This window comes from Sorex araneus, chromosome 8 (assembly GCF_027595985.1).
Source record: "Sorex araneus isolate mSorAra2 chromosome 8, mSorAra2.pri, whole genome shotgun sequence".
NCBI classification, from domain to species: Eukaryota; Metazoa; Chordata; class Mammalia; order Eulipotyphla; family Soricidae; genus Sorex; species Sorex araneus.
Window position 1 is genome coordinate 53,139,590 of NC_073309.1, and position 19,360 is coordinate 53,158,949.

The 19,360-nt window shown below is 58.8% G+C and overlaps 1 protein-coding gene across 6 annotated transcripts in view; it reads left to right on the plus strand.

Moving 5' to 3' along the window:
* The window catches only part of MYH14 (myosin heavy chain 14), a 62,015-nt gene extending 43,860 nt beyond the window's left edge, over positions 1-18,155 (plus strand). For all 6 annotated transcript variants that reach the window (XM_055145731.1, XM_004619861.2, XM_055145733.1 and 3 more), the window contains 18 exons: positions 872-995; positions 1,747-1,918; positions 2,465-2,677; positions 3,118-3,262; positions 3,969-4,175; positions 4,428-4,532; positions 4,656-4,808; positions 5,568-5,816; positions 6,063-6,275; positions 7,321-7,533; positions 8,230-8,391; positions 9,340-9,468; positions 9,995-10,083; positions 10,163-10,286; positions 12,577-12,785; positions 14,181-14,289; positions 17,123-17,295; positions 17,501-18,155. In XM_055145731.1, coding sequence (XP_055001706.1) covers positions 872-995; positions 1,747-1,918; positions 2,465-2,677; positions 3,118-3,262; positions 3,969-4,175; positions 4,428-4,532; positions 4,656-4,808; positions 5,568-5,816; positions 6,063-6,275; positions 7,321-7,533; positions 8,230-8,391; positions 9,340-9,468; positions 9,995-10,083; positions 10,163-10,286; positions 12,577-12,785; positions 14,181-14,289; positions 17,123-17,295; positions 17,501-17,642 — 2,931 coding nt within the window. In that variant the 3' untranslated portion in view covers positions 17,643-18,155. The remainder of the gene's footprint in view (positions 1-871; positions 996-1,746; positions 1,919-2,464; positions 2,678-3,117; positions 3,263-3,968; positions 4,176-4,427; positions 4,533-4,655; positions 4,809-5,567; positions 5,817-6,062; positions 6,276-7,320; positions 7,534-8,229; positions 8,392-9,339; positions 9,469-9,994; positions 10,084-10,162; positions 10,287-12,576; positions 12,786-14,180; positions 14,290-17,122; positions 17,296-17,500) is intronic.
* Positions 18,156-19,360: the final 1,205 nt, after the last annotated feature.

A 19,360-nucleotide genomic window follows, 5' to 3' on the forward strand; every position in this document is an offset into this window, starting at 1 on the left:
CTGCAGACGCAGTGTGGGAATGAGTCTCCCCTACCCTGGGATTGTGCTGTGTAGCAGACGGTCCTCAAATTTTGGCAGCATTTTTATTTCATCTTGGGGGGCCACACCCAGCGGTGCTCAGAGGTGATTCCTGTCCGTGCTCAGGGATCACTCCTGGAGGGCTCAGGGACCATATGGGGTGCCAGGGATTTAGCCTGGGTTGACCTTGTGCAAGGCGAGCGCCTTCCCTGCTGTACTGTCACTTCAGGACCTCTTGGCAGCATTTTTTAAATGTTGTTTTGTGGGGCAGGAATCATAGCACAGTGGGGAGGGCGCTTGCCTTGCATGAGGCCGGTCTGGGTTTGATCTCTAGCATCCCATAGGGTCCCCCAAATCCCGCCAGGAGTAGTTCCTGAGCACAGAGCCAGGAATCACCCCTGAGCATCGCTGGGTGTATCCCCCCAAAAAATTGTTTTTTGTTGGATTTTTAATGTTTTTGGACACACCAGCGATGCTTAGGGATCACTCCGAGCAGGCTGGGGGACCAATATGGGATTCGGGGAGCAAACCCCGGTCAGCCCGGTGCAAGATAAGCGCCCTCCCCATGTACTGTCTCTGGGGTCCCAACACTTGTTTTTTGAATCTTATCCAACTGTGACCCTGAGGGTTCGGTGAGGAGCTAAGGGCATGGGGTGGGGGTGGGGGGAGTTTCACACAGGTGAGGGGGTAGAATCTATGCTGCACTTCCACAGAGCAGCCAGCAGGGGGAGACAGGAGGGCCGGGTAGGATGGGGAAACCCTAGACCAGTGACAGCGGAGGAAGCTGGCCCCTACTCCCCACCCCTCTACTGTGAGTCCCTCGGCCTAGGTCTGACCCCAGTGTCCCCCACAGGAGCGGAGGCTCTTGGAGGAGCGGCTGTCCGAGTTTTCCTCCCAGGCAGCCGAGGAGGAGGAGAAGATCAAGAGCCTTAACAAGCTGCGACTCAAATATGAAGCGACCATCACTGACATGGAAGGTGAGTGGACCCCTCGCCAAGCCATGGGGGCTGGGGGGACAGAGCCATGGGGCCCCCCCGTGGTCCTACCTGCTTAAGGAGGGTGAAAATGGGGACTCGGCAAGATGGGGTGTCTCTCTCCAGCTGTCCCCACCCCAAAAAAGGATCATGATTCAGAGCCGAAGCAATAGTGATAGCACAGTGGGGAGGACACTCAACTTGCACGTGGCCCGCCCGGGTTCCATCTTCGGCATCCCAGATGGTCCCTGAGCACCTGGCAGTGATCCCTGCGTGCAGAGCTGGGGGGAACTTCAAATCGCCATGGGGTGTGGTCCCAAACAAAAACAAAAGAAAACAACAAAAAAGACCGCGTTTCCTCCGCTTCTCTCTCCATCCTTACTAATGATTCAGAAGCATCAATGGAAGGGGAGCCCAGGCCCCAGAGACAGGACAGCGGGTCGGGTGCTTGCCCCGCATGTGGCGAATCTGGATCTGATCCTCAAAACCCCATATGGTCCCCACTGAGTCCCACCAGGAGTTATTCCCCTTGAGCACTACCAGACGTGGCCCTCCCCCAAAAAAGTGGGGGCACCTGGAGGGCACCAGAGAGGAGGGGAGAGCACAGAGATGACCAGGAGCCCACAAGGGCTGCGGGGGAGGTTCTGGCCCAGTGGCTGGGGGGCAGCAGGGTGGTCCCCAAGATGAGGAAGCCCGCGAGGGCCCGAGTGGACATGCCCTAAGCTCTGGGTTCCCGCCCACCCCCTCCCCGAAGACCGGCTCCGGAAGGAGGAGAAGAACCGGCAGGAGCTGGAGAAGCTGCGGCGGCGGCTGGACGGGGAGAGCTCGGAGCTGCAGGAGCAGGTGGCGGAGCAGCAGCGGCTCCTGCAGGAGCTGCGCGCCCAGATGGGCCGCAAGGAGGAGGAGCTGCAGGCCTCCCTGGTCAGGTGCGCGGCGTCGGGCAGGGGCGCGGCAGGGCGGCGGCAAGGCGGCGCAGGGCAGCGGGGCGCGCGGGGCGTCGGGGCGCCTCTCAGGCTGTGCCAGTTCCAAGCCAGCCCATTCCCAGGGGCCCTTTCCAGCAGGAGCGGGCTGGCGAGGGGCACCTGCGGGTCGGACTCGCCCCTCCCCCTCACGGCACCCCCACAAACTGTCCCCGCAGCCTCTGTCCCCTCACAGAGCCGAGTCCAGCCCTGAGCTGGGTGACCAGCAGCGACCCCGGAGCTCCCCTGGGGGCCTGAATTCAGCTGCTCTTCACCAGGGGCGGCACCAGGGGGCGCTACTGCTGCTCAGACCCCGGACCTGCGCAAGTTCTTCAAGAATTTGTGCCTCCGTTTCCTCATTTGGCTTGAAAGAAAGGTCTGGGCAGAAGCTGGAACTCAAGAAATCATCCTCGCCCGTTTCACAGCTGGGCATGACTCTGCGTCCCAGAAATCCTCTGCCCACAGCGCCCCTTTCTCTGCCCCTGGGCCAACTCTACCACCCTGTTCCCCCAGGGTGGAAGAGGAGGGCGGGGCCCGCGCACAGCTGCTGAAGGCCCTGCGGGAGGCACAGGCTGGACTGGCTGAGACCCAGGAGGACCTGGAGGCCGAGCGCTTGGCCAGGGCAAAGGCAGAGAAGCAGCGCCGAGACCTGGGGGAGGAGCTGGAGGCGCTGAAGAGCGAGCTGGAGGACACGCTGGACTCCACCAATGCGCAGCAGGAGATGCGGTGAGGCCGGGCAAGGCATGCACGGGGGAGGAGGCAGATGTGGGGGCCAGCCCCCTCCCCATACTCCCCCCATCTGCGAAGTACCAGCTCTGGGCCACACCTTACCCTCAGGACTCCCCAGAAGGGGTGGGCACAGATTGGAGCAGAGATAGAGCACATCCAGGACAAAGAATGCCAAGTGGCATGTCGTGTGCGGCACAGTGCATAAGAGAGCTTAAACTGTGTCAGTGGGAGGCAGGCCAGGAAGATGTCCTGAAGAAAGGGCTTTTGGAAGAGGGTTTTGAAGTATGTGTAGTTCATTTACATCCCCACTCCTGTAACAGCACTTCCCAGGTCCTGTGAGAAGTGTAGGGTGAGAGTCCCCATCTTTGGCAGAGAAGCACTCAGGAGACTCCCCTAGTCTGAAATTCTGCCTCCTTCTCACCACCCCCCAATCAAAGGTCCAAAAGGGAGCAGGAAGTGATGGAACTGAAGAAGGCGCTGGAGGAGGAGGCTCGTGGTCGCGAGGCAGCAGTGCAGGAGCTTCGGCAGCGCCATGGGCAGGCGCTGGGAGAGCTGATGGAGCAGCTGGAGCAAGCCCGGAGGGTAGGGGCGGGAGCAGGGTGCAGGGAGGCATGTCACGGGTAGGTCCTGGAGTGGCCGGTCCCTGCAGCGCCCCTCCCCCCGCCTGCATCTCTGCCATGCCTGTGCTGTCGTCAGCATTCACAGATGCGAAAGGTCTGGAGAGCGTCTTCATTACTGCACCAACCAGAGGGGACGCAGCCTGTGGGCTCCTTGGGCTGAGCCCGTCTCTCTCCCGCCCCCTCCTGGGCATTAAGAGGACCTGTTGCTCCCCTGGGGTTCCCGGGCAGTGCGGGGTTTTGGTGGGAGGGACGGGGACTGAACTCTAGGAACCCTCATGCACTAAAGATCCAGGCAGGAAAGGGGAATCCTAGGGAGAAGGGAAGGCTTCTGGGAGGAGGTGACATCCAGGTAAAGACCGGAGACAGGGCTGGAGTGTTAGTACCGCAGGGCGGGCACTTGCCTTGTGTATCACCAACCAGATTCTATTCCCGGTAACCCATATGGTCCCTGAGAGAATAATCCCTGAGTGCAGAGCCAGGAGTAAGCCCCGAGCATTGCAGGATGTGGCCCCCAAGTCAAAACAAAGAAGTCTGGAGAGTTGAGGGGTGGCCTTGAGGGGTGGCCGCCAGAGGGGTACATGACTGGTCACGGGAACAGACGCGCCGGGGCTTGGAGGCAGGAGCCAGCACGGTGGAGACAGCGATGGGACTTTTGCCCACCCCTCCAGGGCAAGGCCACCTGGGATAAGGCCCGCTCAGCCCTGGAGGCCGAGGTGAGTGAGCTTCGCGCGGAGCTGGGCACGCTGCAGACGGCGCGGCAGGACGGGGAGCAGCGGCGCCGGCGCCTGGAGTCGCAGCTCACCGAGGTGCAGGGGCGCGCGGGCGACGTGGAGCGGGCGCGAGTGGAGGCGGCCGAGAAGCTGCAGCGGGTCCAGGTGAGCAGAGCCGGGCGCCCCCGTGCGGTCCGGGGGCGGGCCCTGCGCTCTCTGGGCGAGGACAGGTTGGAAGAAAAACCAAGTGAAGGACAGAGTGAGGGTGGGGAGGGCCTTGCCTGGGGGCCACCCAGCGTGGTCCCCGCGCTGCTGTGGGGGGGTGTCCCGAGCCCCTCTAGAGTGAGCCCTGAGCACAGAGCCAGGTGTCAGTCCAGAGCGCGGCGGGTGGGTCACCCGGCTGCCCCGTCCCCGCAGGTGGAGCTGGAGAGTGTGAACGGGGCCCTGAGCGAGGCGGAGTCCAGGGCCATTCGGCTGAGCAAGGAGCTCAGCAGCGCCGAGGCCCAGCTGCGGGACAGCCAGGTGAGCCGGATCCCCGCAGCCCCCGCGCCCTCTGCGGCCCTGCCGCCGCTGTCACCCACCCCTGACGTCCTTGTGCCGCCGTCCCTCCACCCCTGACGTCCTTGTGCCGTCGCCGCTGCACAGGAGATGCTGGGCGAGGAGAGCCGGCTGAAGCACGCCGCCGAGGCCCGGGCACGCGCCCTGGGCGCCGAGGCCACGGGGCTGCGGGAGCAGCTGGAGGAAGAGGCTGCGGCCCGCGAGCGCGCGGAGCGCGAGCTCCAGACAGCGCAGGCGCAGGTGAGCCGCGGGATCGGCCCCGGGGCCCCACCCAGCTCTGTAGGTCGCCGCCCCCGTGCAGCCCCGGCCCCACTGCCTGCTTCTCACCGTGGTTCTCAGCTTCCCTCTCCAGTGCTCCAAGGCCAGCTCCTCCTCCCTGTCTCACGGCTCTTGGGGACTCTGGGGGGCTCTGGCCCCCATTGTCTTTCACTGATTCACGGGTCAGCCCCCCCCCACCCCAGCTTTCCCTCCAGGAAGCTCTTTTCACTCTTCTGAGTCTTTCATGGCTAAGTCTCCTGTCGGACTAGCTCCCAACCACGCCAGTTCTACAGCCAGATGCGTATTCCCCCCCACCCACCCCCCGTTTGCTCCGCCCCAGCTGGGCGTCTTCCCATGAGCCTGGGAGCCGCTGGAAAGGGGCTGGGCAGAGGAGGTTGTGGAGGGAATGAGTGGGAAGTGCAGAGCCAAAGGCAGTGGGCTTACTAATTTTCTTGCAACAGGCAAACTCCTACACATCCCTCAATACCCATCTCCAGTGACCCCTCCCTCCAGTCAGTCTCTCCTGAACCTTCTCAGTGGCTACTGGCCCTTCTCTGCACCCACCCTGGTCCCCATAATGCTCTTAGTCCCCGTCACTCAGGGCAGAGCTTCAGATCCACCTCTCAGCCCCCAGGGCAGTCATACCTCAAAGGAGCTGGACTGCCACATAGATATGCGGGCAGTCTCCTGTGGGAAGTGGGCACAGTCCCAGGTGCCACCCCCTCCGCTCCCCTCCCCCAGCTCTCGGAGTGGCGGCGGCGCCAGGAGGAGGAGGCGAGCGCTGTGGAGGCTGGCGAGGAGGCCCGGCGCCGGGCGGCCCGCGAGGCCGAGACACTGGCTCAGCGCCTGGCTGAGAAGACGGAGGCAGCTGAACGGCTGGAGCGGGGCCGGCGGCGGCTGCAGCAGGAGCTGGACGATGCCACAATGGACCTGGAGCAGCAGCGGCAGCTGGTCAGCTCCCTGGAGAAGAAGCAACGCAAATTCGACCAGGTGGGTGCTCGGGCAAGGCGCGGTGGCCCCACGCCCAGGAGAAAGCGAGCATGTGGCTTCTGTGTCCCCGAGTTCCAACGGGGAGCAACCCTGAGCGTTACGTCGGTGCCTTGTTTGGGGAGGGGTGTTGGGGTCTCGCCCAGCAGAGCTCAGGAGGCCCCCAGAGGTTGTGGAGCCTGGGCTGGTGCCTCCCCGCCGTGCTCTCGGGGTCTCTCTGCCCGCTAACCCCCGGCCCTGTCTCTGCAGCTCCTGGCAGAGGAGAAGGCGGCCGTGCTGCGTGCCGTGGAGGAGCGGGAACGCGTGGAGGCTGAGGGCCGGGAGCGCGAGGCCCGGGCACTGTCGCTGGCCCGAGCACTGGAGGAGGAGCAGGAGGCACGCGAGGAGCTGGAGCGGCAGAACCGGACACTGCGGGCAGAGATGGAGGCGCTGCTTAGCAGCAAGGACGACGTCGGCAAGAGCGTGAGGGCCGTCCCCCGGGGCCAGGGTTGACGATAGACAGATGGACACACAGACACACACGGATGGACACACACAGACACATATACAAACAGATATACCACACATAGACCCACAGACACACACACACACTGGAACCCAGGCCACGTGTGAGCAGACACTGTCTGCCTTTCTGACTCACCTGTACCCCGGGTCCCCCTGCTGTCTCGACTCCTCAGCCATCCTGGGATGCGGGAGCAGGTTTGATGCATCCAAGTAACCAGGTGACAGGCAGGGGTGGAATAGGAGGGCGCCCTGGGCCTGGCCGGGCGGAGGGGGCATGCTGCCTCTGATTAGCCCTTTCCTGAGGGTTCTGGGCTGTGGAAACTCATGTTAAGTGGGTACTATGATAGGAGAAGGTGTGCCAGGAAGGCCCTAACAAATCAAGGAAGACATCTCAGTGGAGGTGGAGATCAAGGAGCAGCCTGAGGGAGTGTTGGAGAATCCACGAACTCACCCCTTCCCTTTTCCCTCTTCCTGAGGGCCTCCAGGATGGGGGGTTACAAAAGGGGTGGGTGATCGCCTATGGAGCCACACGGCTCAAGGCCATTCTCACTGAGGTGCAGGGGTGAGTTCTCAGCCAATGCTTGACTTGGGTCTAGAGATCTTTGGCCCTGGGCATGATTGAGGCGGGTTGCCAGATGAAATGCGTTTTTGGGGATCCTGGATGAGGTGCCCAGGTTGAATGAGCCAGTGATGAACTCAGTGATGAATTCCCTGGCGGAGTGATGAGACGGCGGGGAGTGTGCATGACTCGCATGCTGCCAACCCGGGTTCAATCCCCAGCATCCCATTTGGTCCCCCAGGCACCTCGGGGAGCGCGCATGCCAGGACTGACCCCGAACATTGCTGGGTGCAACCCAAAACCCCAAAATAAATGAACTCAGGAGAGACAGAGAGCAATACCTCTGCCCGCTTCACCCTCCGATGGATCTTTCTAGAACCCTGGCCTCGCCCCCACCCCAGGGGCCCCTGAGTCCAAGCTCACGCCCATCACCCCCACCCACAGGTGCATGAGCTGGAGAGAGCCCGCCGCGTGGCTGAGCAGGTGGCCAGTGACCTGCGGACGCAGGTGACAGAGTTGGAGGACGAGCTGACGGCCGCCGAGGACGCCAAGCTGCGCCTGGAGGTGACAATGCAGGCCTTGAAGGCCCAGCACGAGCGGGACCTGCAGGCCCGGGACGAGGCGGGCGAGGAGCGGCGGCGACAGCTGGCCAAGCAGGTAGGGGTCAGCCTGGCCCGGAGCGTTCCTGCCAGAGTCTCTCTGCTAGCCACAGCCCCCTCCCCAGAATAAACCTCCTGTCTCCTGATCCCAGTTTTGCACCCTGACCTGTTTGGGGCACAGCCTCCAGCTGCGCCCCCAGGCCCCTTTGGCCATCGCGCAGGCAGCCCCCCTGTCCAGTACTGAATTCTGAATTCCCAACTCCCAGTATCTGTGTTATTCCATTATAAATAGACCATCGGTTATTGCCAGTCTCGCTAACTCCCTCACACCTCCAGCCTGTCTTGCATTCCATCCCCCCCTTGTTGACTCCCCTCATGCATCAGTCCTCATTAGCCCATGTCCTGCCATGCCCTTTCCAGGTGAGGGGACTCTGGGTGGGGGTGGGTCTGGTCCTTGCATCCCCTGCCTTCTCGCATCCAGCCGTTGGTTAGTGTCGAGGCCTGGGTGAGGTCCCTGGGGAGCCCCCGTCTCCAGGATCTTGGGCAGGGTCAGCTCTGAGAAGGGAAACGCCCTTCCAGGCTCCAGGGAGCGGCTAGGACAGAGGCGGCCCCAGAGGGAGTGAGGAGGAGGGAGGAGTGTGGGGAGGGGGGTAACAGGGCTGGGCGCGCGGGCGGGCAGCCAGGCCTGCAGCCCCGAGAGGGACCTGGGCATCCTGGCTCCTGAGCCGGCCCCTCTGGTCACCCCCACACCCAGCTGCGGGACGCAGAGGTGGAGCGGGACGAGGAGCGCAAGCAGCGCGCCCTTGCCGTGGCCGCGCGGAAGAAGGTGGAGACCGAGCTGGAGGAGTTGAAGGCGCAGATGGACACGGCGGGGCAGGGCAAGGAGGAGGCGGTGAAGCAGCTACGAAAGATGCAGGTAAGGGGCGGGGCCAAGGCCGAAGGGGCGGGTCGGCCGCAAGGGGGCGCCCGGCGCCCAGTGTAGTCAACACCTTTGAGACATTCATCTCCCCAAAGGCTACTTGGATTCTTTATAATTTAATCTTAATTTTTTTGGGGGGGATCAACAACCCAGTGGTGTTGGGGGGACTGCAGCTGGCTCTTTGCTTCAGATTGTTCAGGATAGTGCCAGGGTCTGCAGGGTCTTCTGCAGACAAAGCTACTGCCATACTATCTCTCCAGCCCCTCAGTTCTTTATTTTTTATTTAAACGCTTCGTTTGGGGTGTGGGGGAGGACCCTACGGCCGGCACTCATGCGTCGCATGTGGAGCTGTTGGCTTTCTTCCCAGCTCCATATAGTTCCCTAAGCATCTTGCTGGGAGTATCCCCTGTGACCGTAGGATATGAGCCCCTCCAAAAAATAGAAGCAGTTTAATTTTGGGTTCACATCCGGCTGTGCTTAGGGTTTATTTCTAGCTCTGTGCACAGGGATTACTCCTGGTGGGGTTTGGGGGAGTAATATGCAGTTGTTGTAAGAGGCCAGAGATCGAACCCAGGACCTCATGATTCCAAGTCTAGTGTTTACCATTGAGCCACCTCTTTGGCCCGTTGACTTACTTTTTGAGCCCAAAACATCGACAAAAAAGAGCTAAGAACCCTGCACTGATGCTGGGGTTGAGCTAGGAGGGAGCACCAGGTTGAGCCCTCTCATTCAACTTTTATGTGTATGTGGGAAGGAGGGGGGGAGGTTTGCGTCACACCCAGCGATGCTCAGGGCTTACTCCTGGCTCTGCGCCCAGGAATCACTCTGGCGAGCTCAAGGGACCATATGGGATGCTGGGAATAGAACCCGGGTCAGCCACATGCAGGACAAGCGCCCTTCCCGCTGTGCTCTTCTCCGGTTCCACCTTTCACTTCCTTCACCCAGGCCCAGATGAAAGAGCTGTGGCGGGAGGTGGAGGAAACGCGTACTTCCCGGGAGGAGATCTTTGCCCTGAATAAGGAAAGTGAGAAGCGCGTCAAAGGGCTGGAGGCAGAGGTGGTGCGGCTGCAGGAGGTGAGACCCAGAGGATGGAGGGGGGGCGGGGGGGGGTCCTGGAGTCAGGATGGGTTCTGGGAGGGCGGTGCTGGGGTAGCAGACACAGAACCTTATGTGGGTTCCAAGCTGCAGAGGGCGCTCTTGGGCTTGAAGGGAATGGACCGGAAAAGGGGAGCCTGGGGCCTGGGCTATAAAGTACTGGGGCAGGGTGGGCAGAGTCAGAGTGCAGTTAAGGGGGGTCAGAGGGCAGAAGGAGGTGGAGACCACCTGCAGGAACCCCCTGGTGGCAGGGGAGAGAGAGGGAGGAAGGGAGAGGAGGGCGGGAGCCAGAGGAGACAGATGGTGAGCGCCCAGGCAGGCAGGTGGGCAGCAAGAAGGGGACACTGATCAGTGTCCAGGACCAGACAGGACACACAGACTGGCTGAATTGCTCCAGATGGCACCTGTGGGGAACAGGCCATAGAACGCGAGGTGTCGGCCAGCAGGCCCTGTGTCCAGCACAGCCTCTCCTGCACCCCCCTAACCATATCTTCTGGGACTGCAGGAACTGGCCGCAGCAGACCGCGCCCGGCGCCAGGCCCTGCAGGAGCGGGACGAGATGGCTGATGAGGTGGCCAGTGGCAGCCTGAGCAAGTGCGTGACCCCTGGTCGGGGCATTCCGTCCCCCTGCTGTCCTGCCCTCTCCCCTTACCAGCCCCCATGTGTCCCCCAGGGCAGCCATCCTGGAGGAGAAACGACAGCTGGAGGGGCGCCTGGGACAGATGGAGGAGGAGCTGGAGGAGGAGCAGAGCAACGCGGAGCTGCTGGGTGACCGGTACCGCAAGCTGCTCCTCCAGGTGAGCCAGCCGGGGGCTCCCGGGGCCCCAAGGGACACACACCTTTGGTCTTTGTCATTGCAAGAACACCAAGGCCAGACACGTCAGAAACTCTTAGAAGAAAGAGCTGCAACTCCAATGAGGATGGCTTTGTTTACCCATTCGCCACTTTATTTTTCACCTTATTTTTTCTTTGGGGGCCACACCCAGTGGTGCTCAGGGCTCACTCCTGGCAGGCTCAAGGGGACCTTATGAGGTGCCAGGGATCAAACCTGGGTCAGCCTCATGCAAGGCAAACTTCCTCCCTATTGTCGCCTTGGCCCCAGCCTGTATACAAATTTTTATGTATCTGGACTGGAGTGATAGCACAGCGGATAGGGCGTTTGCCTTGCAGGCGGCTGACCCGGATTTGATTCCTCTGTCCCTCTCAGAGAGCCCGGCAAGCTACCGAGAGTATCTTGCCTGCATGGCAGAGCCTGGCAAGCTCCCTGTGGCGTATTCGATATGCCAAAAACAGTAACAACAGGTCTCACAATGGAGACATTACTGGTGCCTGCTCAAGCAAATCGACAACAGTGCTACAGTGCAGTGCTTTTTATTTATTTATTATTATTATTATTATTACAATTTTGCTTTTGGGGTCATACCCGGTGATGGTCAGGGGTTACTCCTCGCTTTGCACTCAGGAATTACTCCTGGCAATGCTCGGGGGACCATCTGGGAGGCTGGGGATTGAACCCGGGTCGGGCTCCTGTTGTACCCTGGCCCCAACCTGTGTGTAATTTTTTTTTTTTGCTTTTTTTGGGTCACACCCAGCGGTGCTCAGGGGTTACTCCTGGCTTTGCACTCAGGAATTACTCCTGGCGGTGCTTGGGGGACCATATGGGATGCCAGGGATCGAACCAGGGTCGGCCGCATGCAAGGCAAACGCCCTACCTGCTGTGCTATCGCTCCGGCCCCCTGTGTGTAAATTTTTAAGAGAGGATCCAGTGCTCTGACCTTGGGATGCAACTTTGCATCCAGCATATCAGAAGAGGAGCAGTGGGGTCTTTCCTTGCAGAGCCAAGGGAGGCACTGGGGGGCAGGGGTGCTGTTAGCAGCAAAGGCAGTCAGGGACTTCAGGAGCCCTAGTTCTTGGAGTGGATGCAGGTGACCACAGCACCGGCAGTTGTTAACCCCTTAAGCCACACATGGGGTGAACCTTTTCTTGTACCACTGTCTTATTTTACCATCACAAAGATTTTTTTTTCTCTCCCCCCTTCCAAGAGCCGTGCTAAGCACGTCAGTGGTTGTTCCTGTGAGAGTCAGATGCTCCAGTGTGACTCAGGCCCAGCCCAGTGACTCATTTACCCAACCCCCCGCCAGTGCCCCGCTTGTGTCCATGCTTAGTAAACAAACAAACAGTATATCCCCACAGAGTGGCTGGTGGTCCCTTTTCTCGGGGTCGCCCCGCACTCAGCTCAGACACCCACCCAGATGCTTCTACATCAGTGCAGACCTGGGGACACCGCTCTCGAGGTGCCAAGTCAGTGCAGACATTCAGGGGCAGAGTTTGGGCCATGCAGGCCAGATCTTTCTCACAAGCTCCCAGGTGATTGAGGTACAGACAGAAGTGTGAGAACCCTCAGAATAACTCCTTTGCAGCCAGAGGTGCCATTTATAGCCTCCTGGTGATGGTCTTGTGGGTTTATGAAAATAGCAAAACCCACGTCGAAAGGTTCCATTCCAAGACTGACAGCTGTTCTGTTTTGGTGACCCATTGGGGGTGGGTCACAGACAGAAAACAGACACAAAAAGTATCTGTTGGCATTTGTCCTCTATTGAGGAATGGCTCAGGATTCAAGCTCTGCGTAGGGCCAAAAAGATAACACAGAGGGTAGTGCCAGAGAGACAGCGCAGGGGGGTACTTGCTTGTTTTGCATGTGACACCTAGTAACCAGTTCAATCCCTGGCACCCCATAGGGTTTCCTGTGCCCCAGCAAGAGTGATCCCTGAGCACTGAGCTAGGAGTCAGCTCTGAGTACCACTAGGTGTGATACCAAGACAAGATAGAAGTTAGGCATTTGGTGGAGTGATAATACAGCAAGGAAGCCATTTGCCTTGCATGTGGCTGACCTATATTGGATCCTCAGTATTCCATAGGGCCCCCCACATGCCTCCAAAAGTGATCCCCAGAGCACAGACCCAGGAGTCAGTCCTGGCCAGTGCTGGGAGTGGCCCAAAACCAAAAAAGAAAAAAGGTCCCACATTTGACCATCATAAACTCACCCGAGTCACACGGCCTTGACACATGACACTCCGTCCACTCCAGGTGGAATCGCTGACCTCAGAGCTGTCGGCTGAGCGCAGCTTCTCAGCCAAGGCGGAGAGCGGGCGGCAGCAGCTCGAGCGGCAGATCCAGGAGCTCCGGGAGCGGCTGGGCGAGGAGGATGCTGGGGCCAGGGCCCGGCAGAAGATGACCATCGCTTCTCTGGAGTCTAAGCTGGCCCAGGCCGAGGAGCAGCTGGAGCAGGAGACCAGGTAGCTGAGGAGTGGGGTGGGGGGCGGGGCAGACAAGTCCCTCAAAGGCACTGGGCACTCTGCATGGAGGTGGGTGTAGGTAGAAGAGTAGCCCTTGGCTACAACTGCATGATTAGTCACCTCAAAGTTTAGGGATTTGAAACAACGGTTCTTTTCTTAAGTTTGTGGGTCACACCTGGCAATGCTCAGGGTAACTCCTGGCTCTGCACTCAGGAATTACTCCTGACAGGGCTTCAGGGACCCTCTAGGATGCTGGGGATTGAACTCGTCAGCCATGTGCAAGGGAAGTGCCCTCCCCACTGTGCAATCACCCCTGAACAACAGCACTTTGTTATTTCTTTTATTGTTATTTTTGGGGCCACACCAGGCCGACTCCTGACCCTGTACTCAGGGCTCATTCCCAGTGGGCTTCAGAGAACCGTATGGGATCCTGGGGATCAGACCTGGGTCAGCCATGTGCAAGGCAAATGCCCCACTTGCTGTCCTCCCTTAGTCTGTGCCCAGACCTGTCCCCTGACCCCAGAAGGAGAGTCTCATGAGCCACACAGAGCAGGAAAGGGAGGTGCCGGCAGTGAGCGGGGCTGGGGCCACAGCCTGGGTTAAGCTGGACCAACATTTCCGGTGTGGTTTGGGAAAGGTCCCTGACGGAGGAAGCCTTTGAGCTGGGCCCTTAAGAGGGGGCGATTTCTGAGGTGCAGACCCCAGGCAAGCACTTGGAGGGGTATGAATCAGCCGAGGGATGGTGGCCCAGGAGAGGCCACAGAGGGATGCCAGAAGGACTGATATTCCAGAGACAGGGGCAGATGTCTATCTTTACACCCACTGCCCACATTAAACAGATGGAGAAGTTGAGTAGATGACCTACTCAGAGTTACCCACTGAAGGGGTTCCCCCGTCCTACCTGATCTGTCACTGGGGCACCTTCCCAAAGATGTACCCCAGGTGTGAGAGTCACCATAGGAGAGGTTAGGGGTGGGGAACATTGGGGAGAGAGGAGGGAGCACATGTGAGGGGGTTGTAGAGGTGAGACTGGTTCAGGGTTGTCACAGGGCTGTGAAGGAGGGCAGGTGTGGGAGACGGTACCAAGCCCAGGCCCCCGAGAGGGGGACGATCAGGGGCCTCTGCAGCTGTGTGTGTGTGAAATGCTTCTTGGAGCACAAAAATATTGTGTTGGGGAATGTCCGGCATCCTAGGGAATGTCCGGCATCCTAGTGGAGGCCCTGAAATGGGAGGTTGGCGGCTGGGGTGGGGGCGGGGGCAGGGACTGTCCCATGTACACTGGGGGAGCCAAAGAGGGGTGGGGAGAAAGAGGAGACCAGCTGGAGAACAGGGTGCCAGCTGACACTTGACACCACGGGGATGGATGCCAGTGACCCCGCTCCGTGCTCCCTGCAGGGAACGCATCCTCTCCGGCAAGCTGGTCCGCAGGGCTGAGAAGCGGCTGAAGGAGGTGGTGCTGCAGGTGGAAGAGGAGCGCAGGGCAGCTGACCAGCTCCGGGACCAGGTGAGCCCCTGGAGCCGCTGACCAGGCCACGCCCATGTGGTCCCCCAGGGAAGGACTTCTGTGGAGAGCTGGAATCTGTGTGACTTTTAATCTGGAAATTATTTTGGTTGGTTGGTTGGTTGGTTGGTTGGTTGGTTGGTTGGTTGGTTGGTTTGGGGGCCACACTCAGCAATCCTCAGGGCCTGTTCCTGGCTCTGCACTTAGGAGTGGGCATGGTGGGTCATATGGGATCCTGGAGATTGAACCTGGGTTAGCTGCATGCAAGGCCAATGCACTCCCCACTGTATACACTATTGCTTCAGCCCTGCAATCTAGAAATTCTGAAATCTGAGAAAATCCTGGTGAGACAATCAGGAAAGGGCAGTCAAACCTTATGCAGAAGCCAGCCCAGGGCAAAAAATTAATGACTTCTTCATCCAGTAGGCATTGTGCTACAGATCTCAAGTATCAGCCCTTGAGACAGGGCTACAGCTTCCCCCTCTCATTCAAATGAGACAACAAAGGCACATAAAGCTGAAGTAACCATCTCAAAACAATCAGAGATGGAATCAAGGTTCAGAATGCCAGAGTCTGTGCTTTTAATGGTTTATCGAGCAGTTACTGTGTCCTGAGCTCTGTTCTGCCTTTAAAAAAAAAATCCACGGAGACAGCTGGGGGAAGCATGGTTAGATATGCATTCTGCATAGGGAACCGAAGTTCAGTTTCCCAGCTGTCAAGTGTGGCCTGGGGACCCTACACACCACCTGGTGTGACTCTGAGGGCCCCCAGCTCTGTTGGATGTGAGCACTGTCATATCACTGGGCACTAGCATGGAACCATCCAGTCTGTTTGTGTGAGCATGAATGAGATGTCCCCCACTGAGCCCTGCTTGAGATCTGCCCCCCCCCTTGTGAAATACATGGTCTCATTCACACAAGAGGAAACAGAAACTTTAAAAGGGAATATAGGGGGCTGTAGCAATAGCAAGCGGGTAGGGCATTTGCCTTGCACATGCCCGACCCAGGTTCGATTCCCAGCATCCCATATGGTCCCCCTGAGCATCGCCAAGGGTAATTCCTGAGTGCAGAGCCAGGAGTAACCCCTGAGCATCACCGGGTGTGACCCAAAAAGCAAAAAAAAGGGAATATAGGGGCTGGAGAGAGCACAATGGAGAAGGTGTTTTCTTTTTTTTTTGCTTTTTGGGTCACACCCAGCGATACTCAGGGGTTACTCCTGGCTTTGCACTCAGGAATTACTCCTGGCAGGGCTTGGGGGACCATATGGGATGCCGGGGATCGAACCCAGGTCGGCCGCGTGCAAGGCAAATGCCCTACCCGCTGTGCTATCGCTCCGGCCCCGAGGGTGTTTTCTTTATACACAGGGACCTGGATTCAATCCCTGGCACCCCATACGGGTGCCCTTGCCACCCCAGGAGTGACCCCTGAGCACTGTCTGGTGTGGACAAAAAAAGACATTTAAATTTAACAAAATAAAAGGGAAAATCTTTTGCATCACATTCACAGTCACCAAATCTGGCTGGAGTGAATCTCCGTGCCCTTAAAAGCTCAGCTGAGGTTGGGACCAAAGAAATAGTACAGTGGGTAAGGCACTTGCCTTGCATGTGGCCAACCCAGGTTTAATCCCCAGCACCCCCATAGGGTCCCCTGAGCTCACCAGAAGTGATCCCTGATCACAGAGCTAGGAGTAACCCTTGAGTACTTCTAGGTGTGTCCCAAAAACAGAAGTTCACCAGAGTGTTTGGCCTGGTCATCCAGCACTTACTGAGTGCTGCCCCTCCAGCCGAATCCCTCCTCAGTGCCCTGCCTGGTGCTGAGCCTTGGAAATATGACTGTGAAATTTACAGAGTACTCCCCCCTCACACTCTCAATATAGGAAAAGACACAATAAGTGCTATCGGTAAGCAAAGATCATTTCAGACTGTGACAAAAGGTTACAAAGGAAGGAAGAGAAAGAGAATGAAGAGATGGGGAGACAGAGAGTCAGTAAGACCTTCCTGGGGCTGGAGCAGTAGCACAGAGGGTAGGGCGTTTGCCTTGCATGTGGCCGATCTGGGTTCAATTCCCAGCATCCCATATGGCCCTCCAAGCACCGCCAGGGGTAATTCCTGAGTGCAGAACCAGGAGTAACCCTTGTTCATTGCCAAAATGAAAAAAAAAAAAAAAGACCTTCCTTAGACTGGGGCATCTGTTCAAGTGTTGTCCAAGAATGCAACACTTGAATCCTATAACCCCAGGAGAGCTAGCCAGGGGGGACAGCAGGTACAAAGGCCCTTGGGATGCCACTAGCTGGTTTCATTGCAACAAGACTGGTATAGCAGGAAGAAAACTGGGGTTTGACCAATAGGAAATGAGACTTAAGGGGGATGCTGAGCAATGTAGTACAGCAGGACGGTGTTTGCCTTACATGCAGCTAATACACATTTGACCTCTGGCATCCCATATTGTCCCCTGAAGCATCACCAGGAGTGATCCCTGAGTGCAGAGCCCAGGAGTAGTCCCTGAGCATTGGCATGCATGGACCCCAAAAAAAATTTGAAAAAGAAAAAGGAGACCAAAGGTGTTGGTAGGAACCATGCTCACAGGCAACTCCTTCTCAGGGAGAGACAGTGGCAGGATTTGGGGCGGGTCTGGGTTCTGGGAAGGAGGCCCCATGGGCCCAGAATGAAGGGCCTGGGTCTCAGAGGGACAGAGTCCGCTCTTGTCTGAGGTCAAGTGTCAAGGCAGAGGCTGGGGCCAGGGCAGGACAGGGAGTAGAGCAGGCTGGGCACCCTGTGGCGGTACACCCCAGGCATGACCCCACTGCCCTGACCCCTGCCCCCCTCTCCCCATTGCAGCTGGAGAAGGGGAACCTTCGGATGAAGCAACTGAAGCGGCAGGTGGAAGAGGCTGAGGAGGAGGCGTCCCGGGCCCAGGCCGGCCGCAGGCGGCTGCAGCGGGAGCTGGAGGACGTCACCGAGTCAGCAGAGTCGATGAACCGAGAGGTGGTCACGCTGAGGAACCGGCTCCGGTATGCCTGGGGATGTGGTGGGGAGTGAGGACTGTGGGAGCAGGGAACAGGGGAGGGAAAGGCACCAGGGGCAGGGGGCCTCTCTCTTCCACCCATCTCTTGGGTGTCTTGTCTCTCAGCAGCTCCCCTTGACCCTTTGCCCTCATCTGTCTTCATCCTCCACACGTCCCTCCACCTCTCCCCATCTTGTTCTCTCTCCCGGCAGCCGCGGGCCCCTCACCTTTACCACCCGCACCGTGAGGGAAGTCTTCCACCTGGAGGAGGGCGTGGCATCAGATGAGGAAGCTGATGGGGCGGATCCAGCGCCTCAGGAGCCTGAGGGGTCCCCAGCTGCCCAGCCGCAGTGACCACACCCTGTGCCTGCTCCGGGTGGCTGCCCTCTCGCACTTTGGAAATGGGGCCGCTCTCTGGCACCACAGCACTTATACCCCCCAGGGCAGCAGGGCACTGGACAGCCCCTGTGTGTTCCCAACATCATTGGAGGGGCTGGCACCGAGGCAAGGCCTGGGGTTCTCCCCCTGGGGAGGAGATGTGGGTGTGATCCAGGCTGAGACCTCCCAACACTTTCAGTGGTTACTGAATGCTCCTTCTCAGGAGGGGGTCCGTAGATCCCCTGCCCCCCCAACAGGAGTCCCCTCCTCTTTGCCCTCTCTCCCCTCTGGGTATCTCTCTCCACCTAACCACTTACCCCCAAACTCTGGGTGGCAGCGGTCTGCACCCCAACCCTCCTCCCCCTGCTCTGTACCCACTGCTGATTGAACGTTCTCCTGTGATCTCAGCTCTGCTGGAGATACCCATGAAGCCAGAATCTGGGGTCCCCGCAGCCTCCCAGGCTCTGGAAGAAATAAATTTCAGCTCTAGGCCCACCTGGTGTCTGTCTGTGTTACTGGGGGTGGGGTGGGAGGGGGCTCTGATGGAACTGGAATCTGAGCCCAGAGAGCCTGGCACAGAAAGGGAGAAGTCAGGGGGCTAACTGAAGCAGCTTCCGAAGCTCTGGGGTCAGGGATGACAGCCCGGAACCAGCACTCAAGAGCCTGCAAGCCAAGAGCTTCCCAGCATGGAGGGGCCCTTCATTCCACGTTAGAGGATTCACCAGGCCGCCTGCGCCCACCCTTTTATTTTATTTATTTATATATCTATATTTTTTTGCTTTTTTTGGGGTCACTCCTGGCTCTGCACTCAGGAATTACTCCTGGCGGTGCTTGGGGGACCATATGGGATGCTGGGAATCAAACCCGGGTCGGCCACGTGCAAGGCAAACGCCCTACCCTCTGTGCTATCGCTCCAGCCCCGACACCCTTTTATTTAATTGCCATACCTGGTGGTGCCCAGGACTAATTCCTGGCTCTATGCTCAGGGATCACTCCTGGAGGGACTCAAGGAACCATATGGGGTGCCAGGGATGGAACCCAGGTAAGGCAAATGCCCTAGTTGCTCTCCTATGTTTCTGGCCAGCTCCCACCCTTTTAGACTGGAGGAAACAGGTTCAGAGAGGTTGAGTGACCTGCTTAAGAACACACAACCACTCAGGAGCTGAAATCACACCAACCCAGTCTGACTGGGTCAGGAATAGGGGTCTCAGGTGCAGAGTTCACTGGGAACTTGTCAGCCTGGCTCTACAGAAGCATGTAGCACCCAGGTGCCAAACTTAGTTATTTTCTTCGAAGTCCTAATGAGCCCTTATGATTTCATCAGGAAAACGGAGGCAGGCACTCCCCTTCACCCGCCCCCCCCCATAGCATGGTGAGACCCCCTTCCAGGGCAGGTGCTCTGCAAAGTGCATTCTCTCTCCCCCCTTTGTCGTTCCCCCCCTTGGGACCTCCCCCACTGTGCCCCCAACTTCCCCTCCCCCAGCACGAACCAGTCAATAGATAAGCGAAACTTTTAAATGAAAAGGAAACTTTTATTTTGGTGGGGAGTGAGGGTGGTGGGAAGGGGGGGCATGACACTTTTTCTTTGGGGGGGGTGACATGCGGCAGCTTCTGCATTGGGCGGTTCATGCACCCTGGGTGGGCGTAGGGGAGGCCTGGGGGAGGCACCATAGCGACCCTCCTTCCCGGCCCTG